Raw genomic sequence first — 10365 nt, forward strand, 5'->3', positions numbered from 1 at the left:
ATTTGGTGTTAATGACAGCATGTTTGTGTGTTTGTTGTAATAGTGCTTGTGTGCACGAGAGGTGTGGAAAAAAGCACTGCTTACGTCAGGACTTTTCACCAGCAGTGTGAGAGAATCCCCAGGCTGTGTCCACAGCCACTACACACATCCTTAATGCAGACTATGGAGCACCAGGATAGAGCACGGTCCATACTGAGTGGGGTACAAATTCCCAATAAAAATGTGAATTGCATAAAAAAGTAGAAGAGTGAAATTGGGGGTTTTGGGGATAAAAGAGCTAAAAAGGATCCGGTCAACTTTCCTGTGTGGGTGTTCATTTTATATTTTACAGACAATGTTCCTTTAAAAGCCAGCACCTGGAAATCCCATTGCATGTGCATATAAAATCCCCCATGATTAATAGTATATGAGGCAGGGCTGGGCTGGGATGGGGAGTACCAACATGTGGACCGTAGGACTCCTCCTCTGCAAGCTCACATTACACTCCATAAACTTGCTACTCTTTCCCACCTAAGCGTTTAAAAAGGAGGAGGGATCGCTTGTCAGGAATGTCTCAGAACTGTGAAAAGAGCGTGTGGAGCTGAGAGTGGATGTAGTGGGTCAGGCTGAAAGCTGAATGAGAGAGTGTGTGAGCTGATGTTTTACACCCGACTAACGGAAAGGCCACTGCTGGAAGGTGTCTGCTTTCAAACATCTGCTTATTGATTTGGAAAGGTGGACTTTGAGGCGTTGATGTGCACATGCTGAAGTGGATATTTCCCTCGTTGACTTGCACCAGACCCAAAAAGCTGCATCTCTGAGGACACGTACTCTGTGCTGTGTGCTCTTCAGCATGGATCAGCCAGCTAGTAGTTGCATGCGGAGCCCTCACATGGGCAGTGCTCTCTGGGGCTGTGTCAGGAGCCCCCATTCAGGAGGGTCCGGAGCCGGGCTGCAGCCCTACCAGCAGGCCCCATTTGCCCTGCACCAAAAGCATGATTTCCTGGCCTACACAGACTTCTCCAGCTCCTGCCTGGTGCCGGCACCGCACGCTTACCCTCGCGAGGACAGACTGTATCCTGAGGCACACAGCGGGTACCAGAGGACGGAGTGGCAGTTCTCTCCTTGTGAACCCAGAGGCAGAGGTCAGGAGCCATGCCAGGGGGCAGCAGAAGCGGTGGGATCTGACTTGGACAGTGCAGGGGGAGACAGGCTGCCTGGAGCAGTCACAGCATGTCTAGAGAGCGAATACTCACCTCAAAGTGTGCCAGCGGTTGACACAGAGAAAAAAAGCTCCAAGCGGAAAAGAGAAATCACAGGTGAGTCATATAGGCAAGAGTGTATGAGATATGAGGCAATGGCTGGAGTGATTCACTCCGAATCATATGAAGCATCTAATTTTTTGCCTTTCCAGAAATTGTAGCACATTATATAAATCACATTATATATAATTACATTTAACATCTAAATTCAGTGTAAGGGCTATTTGTGATAATAAATCTGTTATATAAACTGATAATAAAACGCTGTGGTTATTGTGATCATTGTTTATCCAAAAATGAAAATTCTGTGATCATTTACACAAATGTAATTAAAGTCAGTGTGGTCTAAAACAACACTGGAACCCACTGACTTTCAATGTGTAGGAAAAAAACACTTTTTTCACCTTTTGTGTTTAGCAGAATAAAGAGAGGATGAGTAAACGATGACAGAATTTTCATTTTGGGTTGAATTGTCTCTTTAAGGATATAATAGATTTTACTACAGATGTTCTATTTAAAACTCCTCATAGCGGCCATGCAGATGAAGGATGACCTGTAACACAATATTTTGTGCACATTATTCTGCAGTTGTTTCCTTCAATTGTTGGAGGCTCTTAGGTAAAGTTCAGATTTACAGTGTTTGCTATTGTTTTCAAATCATCTGTTTGGCAGTTTTGACATTCAGTAACATCTGTCACACTTTCTAAAGCCAGATATTTTGATTCAAACGAAGGATGTAAAAGATCTAAAATGTAAATGTCATCAAAAGAATCAGATTTTATTGGCATGGTCTGTATATGAATAAGTGGATAAATGTTATATAAGTCTAATAGACTTCCAAAAGAACAGACGATCAGAAACTGAAACCAGCATTTTGTGTCCAATATCAGAAGTGTCATATTATTCAAATTGATTCATAGAAGGTTTTATTATTATTATTATTAAAATTACCTTTATGGCACCCCAGTAGTGTACTCTACTTTGAAATGTAAAGTTTTGTGCTAAAAGTTTATATTCACCCATTGTAATATCTAAATAAATGTAGGTTTCGATGAGTCCTCCTATTTTAGGCTAACGATGTCCAGAAATTATTATTTGAGAGAAGGAAAAGTGAACCTCAGTGTTTATGGCACATCTGGTGTATTAATTTAATCTCTAGGCCTTTCTGTGGAAACTGAGAAAGCATTTCTGGGATCAGGGAAAATTTCTCGAAGATAAATACATTTCTCCATTAGTGTTTGTATAGCATTGGCCAAAACAGCAAGACAATATTCATTATGAGTGGCATTTAAAAATGATTAGCACAAATCCATCACTAGGCCTACTACTACAACAATCCATCCAGGCTTCATAGTCTAATGTGGGGAATAAATATACCCTTTCCTTCTCTGGGTTACCTTAATGTAACCCTACATCACTTGCGGTCCAAACAAGCCAGACCTCGTCTGTAATATAACTTGCCTGCGTTCCCACTTCTACATTCTTATCCATTGACATTTTCCTGTCGTTAAGCAGTTACAGGATCACCACAGAACACACTCTCCATTTGACTGGAGAGAAATTCACCATCCTGAAAATATTCATCACCGAGGTTGAGGTTTAAGTGGGTATTAATATACAGTAAGGTGTTTTAAAATGTCATTGTAAATGATAGAGGTGTAAATTTGGCAAGGATATGATAATCAAAGCTGGTAGTGATTTTGGTTTCAACCAGGTTTTTTTTTTTGTTTTTTTTTTACCTGAAATGACAAGCAGACACTCGGTGATTGCATGAAATTGTAAACAGATGTGATATTCGCTCCCAAAATCACAAAATTTACGTCACAGGTCTGCAGTTCACTTTAGTTTAGAGAAATACAATTGTTATAGAAAATAATTTAATAACATGAATTAAGACAACAGAAGCAAATTTGATCAAATTTTGGAGTGAAAAGAAATTGTATTTAAATATACTGTATATATTATGTAGTATATATATCAATTAAATGTGTGGGTGTGTATATTAAATTATTATTTATTCTGCTCTTCTGTCAGTTGTCTTTTAAAGATTATTACTGAATATGTGTTGAACACATTTGTAGACAGTAATTTTGACTGTTCCCCTTTGTTTGGTAAACAATAACTGACGTAAAATTAGGCTTGTCAACTAATTTTGACTTCATTTGGTCAAATTACTTTAGTGCCTTCTAAATAAAATGCCAATCCCACCAGACACCCCACCGAGGGGAGAGGTTTCTCCCTAAATGTTAATGGGCTTTTGCTGGGGAAATTTATTGGAGTCTGTTTTTTTGGAGCATGCACATACACAAAGTGCCAGGTGTTTCTCCCCCAACCTGCCACCACCTTTCCATTTATTACTCTCGGCAGTGCATTTAAATGAACAGGACTTTAATGACGATAATAATGCGCCTTCTAAAAGGAACAGAGGCTACAGGTTGCCATATGTGAGAAAGTACTTGTCTCACTTTCCCACTCACATCTGGCAGTCCAGTTCATTTCATAGTCTGGCCAGGATCTGGCGAACACGAAGCATGAATTCTCACATTGACAAATTAAAGTAATTTCACAGAAATTGCATCAGCTTTCTTTCAGTGCTACCGTTTCTAATATGCGCCATACAAAGGGTCACAAGGTTGGAATAATTAATTAAACTTACACAAACTGTGTAACTTGAATGCATTTAATGTTTTTCAGTGTCAGGGAATATATAAGACACAAATTCACACTCTTATGCTTCAGCTAGACCCATCTGAGTCTTTGTTCTTTTGTTAGCGGATTTAACAATGTTCCGGTGCATTCCTCTGCTAACTTGAGTCCTCTGTGGTCAGTTGTGGCCCCGACAACCCCCAAACTCCCAGCATGCTTTAACTGGGGTTCAAACACCCTGTGATCTGAACTGAGGTCTGTGCAAATGTGTGCCCTGTGTGGCCCACAAAACGCCTTGTAACCATGTTTTAATGCAGACAGAGCTTTAAACTTAACATGCATGAAAACACACGCCACTCCTGGAGGAGCTGAACTACAGTGTTGCATTTGACTTTATTCTTTTTTAAAGGAATATTTAAAAATTCAGTCATCATTTACTCACCCTCATGTCATTCCAAACCTGCATGAATTTCATTTTCTGTTGAATACAAAAGAAGGTATTTTGACGAATGTTTCAACTGTTTTCTGTTTTTGTACAATGACAGTCAATAGGGTTTAAAACTACATTAGACCCACAAAGTCCGCAAAATATATTCTTAAGTGTTCCACAGGGAAAAAAAAGTCATACGATTGTTAATATATATATTTTTTTATCCCTATAAATAAACTTGTTTAATTACAAATGTATGCCTTACTGCCATAGATCACAAAACTAACTAGTCTATTTTTCCTTTGTATCCTCTAGATATTCAGGACTCAAGCTTCAAAGCAGACTCAAACTGCAAGGCTAGAAAAGAACGGACTGCCTTTACCAAGGAGCAACTCCGGGAGCTGGAAGCGGAGTTCACCCACCACAACTACTTGACCCGCCTGCGCCGCTACGAGATCGCTGTCAACCTTGACCTCACTGAGAGACAGGTACGAAAGATACTTCAGCTCATGCTAGTGGTATTTTTGGCTAAAAACAGTGAAGAAAACATTCATCCGTCAAGTCTAAATGAGTCTGTATGAAATATGATTGACAATTCCGAAGCAGAGCCGTCATCCCATCAATCCCTGACTTCGCCCTTCAGCGATTTTTGAAATAGGCTCTTTTTTTTCTTAGGCTCAGACCACACTTAGCTTGGTCCTTGATGGTTTTCCCAGGCCTGAATCTCAAGCACATGCCAGATCCCAGCACAAATCTGGGCTTCTCCCGAATCCCTTTGCAACCCTTTCTCCACTTTTTCCGATGCATCCTACATATCTTGGCTGTCTGCCACCCTTTGCTTTCAAAATGAGTGGCAGACAGATTCAGTCAAGAAGGAGAATGTAAAAATAGTGTGGGAACAGATGGTCCATGTTCCAGTGTTTCCACAGGGAGCGAGGGATGCACAGGGGTCACAGACTTACGTTCCTCTGAGCTTAGCCGTCAAAAATAATGTCACAAATCTCTTGATTTGCTGGCTGCAGAATTATTTCAAATCACTCAAGAGAGTATGCATTTATTCTCAAAATCATTTCCAGACTGTTTTAATGCATCATTGTTTTTATTCACAGGTGAAAGTGTGGTTTCAAAACAGACGGATGAAGTGGAAGAGAGTGAAAGGAGGACAGCCTACATCTCCTCACGACCTTGAAGCAGATGAGATGGACTCCGCCGCGTCGCCCAGCTCAGAGTAAAACTCAGACCTAGACATTTGCTCATATTTACAGTCACCCAAATTACCCTGGCCATACACACAATGTCCAATTTTTCACTAGTCCTTCCACGTATCCTGTTACACTGCTTCATGGACAAAAGCATCCGTGCTTCCTGTTGCTCTTTTCGCTCAGATGAATAATTATCAACAGAGCTTCAACGCCTTGGAAGCACCATCCACTTTCAGTCCACATGTTTCACTTTCATTCATAAACACATCAAGTGAAATCAGAGGCCTATAAAAACCCAATTACTCACATGTAAAAACAATTTATATCAACTGTTCATGCCCTGGTTTAATAGCTTTGACCTCCAGCATGACGGCATGATGTAGGTCTTTCACACTGTGGTGATGGTGCCTGAAGCCTGATCAGAACCACCTGTGAAGGTCCACAGAAAGACTAGACGGTCTCTGGATCACGTCAAACCACCAAAGCATTGATGTCACATCTTTATTTTTACCCTAAATTGTGTTGTCAGGTTGCTCTTAGAATGAACCATTTCCCTTGTTGAACTTTTTTCTGTACCTCTCTTTTTATATGAAATGAATAAAACAGATGTTGCATAAAAATGAGAAAAAAAATAATAAATAATTTGAAAACTGAGGAAAAAAAACAAATTGTGATTTTTTTTCCCCTTCTAATCTCATTTGAATTGTAATATGGACAATTTTATACTGACACCTGCTGGCGTGGAGGCAGAATTACATCAAAAGTATGTTAATAACATAAATTTCATAAATTTTACATAAATATCAACAACAATCAATTCTGTGAGATTTAGAACTAATGCACTGGTTTGCATGACATGAATACATTATAAAATAGATTTATAATCCAAGATGGGTTGTTTCATTATAATTAAAGGGATAGATCGCCCCAAAAATGAACTTTCCGTCATCATATACACACCATCATGTCGTTCCATGACTTTTTTTCTTAAAAGACAAAAGAAAATATTTTGAAGACACAAGAAGATATTTTAAAGAATGTTTTAACTGTTTTCACTTATAAAATAAGAGGCATCATTGTGTGGACAAATGTATTTCTTCAAACGAAAGAACAAGATAAGTTATTCAGGTTTGGAATGACATGAGGAGAGTGACTGAAGACAGAATTTCAATTTTTGTGTGAACTATGCCTTTAGGCATAATAATAATCTTCCAGAAAGCTCTCAAAGCTCTGTTTAAAGTACAGTTTGGGATCAGCTCCACTCTCGGCTCCAAAATTTTGAAGAAAGCATCTGGATGAGCCCGAAAATCGATTTCAACCAGAACTTAGACCGGCCCATGTGGGGGCGATTCACACCAGAAGTCTGGAGAGTGACCGCTGGTGTAGTGCTGTGGAGAATAATAGGTGGGTAGGAGTGAAAAGATGACTTCTCAAGTACAGGATGTTGTTGTAGCAGGTAGCCAGTCATCCAATTTCCTGCTTCCCAAAGAAAACAGTGGTAAAGCATCCAAGGTCCAGGGACTCACAATGGTGGGCCTATACTCTGGCTGGCCAGCCGGCCAAACAAAGACTGGAGAGGTGAGTGTCCTGTGAGGTGGACCGGCGCAGGAATAGTTCCAAACACACCCATGATGGGGTTAAGACCCACAGTGCTGCTGACCTTGTGCCACCTCAGCTTGCTTTCCACCATTACATGCACTATAATTGCTTTTTTAGTAATGACTATGAAAATAAGCCATGCATATAAATGTAATTATGATATTACAGCCCCTAATAAAAGCACACTAAAGTGGTCCATTTACACCTGTGACGTTTACTAAAATAAACACAGTAGGGGATTTATTCTTAAAGATACATTCACATACGTGCTATTTAAACAGAACCGTACCGGTTTGTTTAATTTTGGCCCCCAAAAATAGCATGTTAAGTAATGTGATCTTGAATACTCGCACTCGTTTGCCCCGTGACTTCATTTAGACAAGGATTCTCTAGGGTTAAAATGGAGAGAGGAAATGAGAGAAAGAAAGACAGATGGTAGAGAAGTCTGGTCTACTGAACAGGATGAACGCTCACAGCTTAGACTGACAGTTAACTAAGGAAACCAGAAGACAAAGTAGGGCAGTTTCATCATTCTGTGGCTCAGCACTTGATGACGAATATGCATTTCAGTAAGAGACATTTTAAAGTAGCTTTTGACTAAGCTTTTTCAATTTGAACTTTTTGTGGGCAGTAAAACAATGAGACACAAAAATACATTTGTTTGGATATGCAATAGATTCACTCTGCAATGCAACAGCATTTCATCTTTCTCAGAGACAATAAATATAGTAGAAACACATAAAGAGGCTGGTGATGTTTGGCGTTCTGTGGGGTGGGTGGGGGTGTGATGAATTGCCGGAGGTGTGCAGGTCAGATCTATGAGACGTCTGCAGAATTAAAGCATGGCTTACAGGCCTTGCTTCAGTGCTGTGGTCCATCTGTATGGTGTTATTGTTTACAGAGGCAACATTTCACTTTGACATCAAAGCTTCATGACCCTTCACACAGCTCAACTATGCAACCACAAGCCTCGCCAAACTGCATTTTTGATAACTACACTTTATATATATATATATCGTTTTTATTGGGGAAAGCATATTCAAGTAAATTTCAGAGTGAGTTTTTAGCAGATAAAGCCTTTTAAACTATATCAAAAGAAAACCTAATAACATAAAACACTTCTTAGATGCAAATTACACAATATTATTTACATACAGTAATATGATCAGTCTATTTTTGTTAAGTATTTTCATTAATAAATTTACATTCTGAAATTAATAAATTCTTCCAAAATATTTATTTTTATTAATTTGCATATTTCTTTTTTTTCAGCTATTTATTTCTTTATTGGGCTATCCCATCTATTAGACACATTGTAACATAATAAAAAAAATCCTTTCATAACATAAATAAATTCTATCATTGTAGGTGATTTTATTTTAATCACGTTATTAATCATTTTTATTAATTATTTCTTTTATATACAAATCACATTTATTTGTTTGTTTGTTTATGCTATTAGAGCCATCAGATCTCAGAAACCTTTCATGACATTAATACATTTTTCCATAGCAGGTAATTATGTATTAACTTGGTTTATATTCTTTCTGTGGTGATCTTTTTGTATTTATTTATCACTATTCACTATTAAGGTTTACTGTAAAAAAAATATCTAAATTATAATTAAATGTTGTTTTTTTGGTTTTTTTTTTTTATTAATTTTTTTTTATTTTCTTTGTATGTAATATATCTTTTTTGACTACAAGGATGTTTAGTTGAATGAATGAATGAATGAATGAATCTCATAATCTGCTCTTACAGCCAATAATAATCAGTTATTTTAGCTTTATTACCATAGCTTCTGACTGTCACTTCTAGTCTTAAGACAAGCTGCAAATTTACTCTAGTTTCTGTCTTTACAGAACTGTCTAATATTTGCTACCTTGTCTAGGGAAGAAACTGCTGGGAAGGAGGGGAGGAAGAAACAGAGGAAATCTGTGATAGCTTCCGCACATCCTCCCAAGACAGTGCTTCCACTGGAGAGGAAAAAGTAGAAGAAAAATGCATGTGTATTGCCTGTTCAGGTGTGTGTACATTTGTGTAAGTGTGTGTGAGAATCTTCTGAAACAGCTTCTATTTAGAGGATGTGGTCAGCGAAGATCCGTGCCCCCCAAAAGCCCCTGTAATGATTAGTGATCCCCTCAGGAGAAGTAAATCTCACAGTTTCATTGCACAATCATTCAAGATGGGCCAGAGACATGCAGCCTAGTTTTAAATTATGCAAGACTTCCTGCCATGTTCTTTTGACAGCCCTTACAACCCAAAGTTTTTTAATCTACTTAAAATAATGTCTTTTGTTGTTTGTCAGTAGTTTGGACTGACCTGCATTTACCTCACAGAAGTAAAGAAAAAGGACAGGACAGTACCTGGCCTCAACACCCCATGAATAATCTAGAATGAAACATGAAAATCACTGCTTGACCCATATGTACAAAATGTTTAATCGGGAAACCATAATGTTAAAAGAGGAAAACCTCTGAGTACCATCTACCATCTTAGTCTATATAATCTCTGGCAATAAAATTACTTAAAAAGAAAAGAAAAGAAAAAAAAAGGTCCTGACACAATTCAAGTTTCACTATCTAAATTTGATGGCCATTCACCTTTTTCTCCTTCAACCACTGTGTGGTCAGTTTTGCTGTGTGCTTTAGGTCATTGTCATTTTGGAAGGTAAACCTTCTTCCCATTAACAACTTCCTGGAAAAGGACAGCAGATTTTCCTCAAGAAATTGACTGTAATTTGCCCATTCCATTTTTTCTTCTATTCTGATAATTACTCCAGACCTGCTGCAGAGAAACACCCCATAACAGGATGTTACCCCCTCCATGCTTTACTGCAGGAATTGTGTTATTTGGATAGTGAGCTGTATTGGATTTCTGCCAGACAAATTGTTTGTGGTTGATTCAATTTTAGTCTCATGTGGCCTCAGAATCGTCAAGGTGCGTTTTGGCAAAGCTCAGTCGTGACTGCATGTGGCCTTTCCTGAGAAGTGGTTTTTTTCTCACACCCTACCCATATAAGCCACATTTGTGGAAAATTTTGTATTTTGTATTTTTGATACTCTTTGTCATAAATTCCTGCAGCTGCTTCAGAGTTGCTGCAGGCCTCTTGGTAGCCTTGCTGACCAGTTTTCTCCTGGCTCCTTCATCCAGTTTGGAGCGACGTCCTGATCCAGGGAGGGTCTGTGTTATACCAAATACCTTCCACTTCTTAATAATAAACTTCACTGTGCTTCTAGGCATTGAT

At 38.6% G+C, this 10365-nt stretch overlaps 1 protein-coding gene across 1 annotated transcript; it reads left to right on the forward strand.

Moving 5' to 3' along the window:
• The first annotated feature begins 517 nt into the window (after positions 1 to 517).
• Positions 518 to 6183, forward strand: LOC109058235 (homeobox protein MOX-1). Its single transcript, XM_019075452.2, has 3 exons — positions 518 to 1298; positions 4633 to 4805; positions 5427 to 6183. Exons 1-3 carry the CDS (start codon positions 833 to 835, stop codon positions 5547 to 5549), a joined length of 762 nt encoding a protein of 253 aa, XP_018930997.2. The 5' UTR covers positions 518 to 832; the 3' UTR covers positions 5550 to 6183.
• Positions 6184 to 10365: the final 4182 nt, after the last annotated feature.

Source organism: Cyprinus carpio, chromosome A12 (assembly GCF_018340385.1).
Source record: "Cyprinus carpio isolate SPL01 chromosome A12, ASM1834038v1, whole genome shotgun sequence".
Taxonomy (NCBI): Eukaryota; Metazoa; Chordata; class Actinopteri; order Cypriniformes; family Cyprinidae; genus Cyprinus; species Cyprinus carpio.

Coding starts and splice junctions, on each gene's coding strand:
- LOC109058235 (XM_019075452.2), top strand. CDS start 833: ATGGATCAGCCAGCTAGTAGTTGCATGCGGAGCCCTCACATGGGCAGT. Junction 1,299..4,632: donor GCGGAAAAGAGAAATCACAG/GTGAGTCATATA, acceptor TGTATCCTCTAG/ATATTCAGGACTCAAGCTTC. Junction 4,806..5,426: donor TTGACCTCACTGAGAGACAG/GTACGAAAGATA, acceptor TTTTATTCACAG/GTGAAAGTGTGGTTTCAAAA.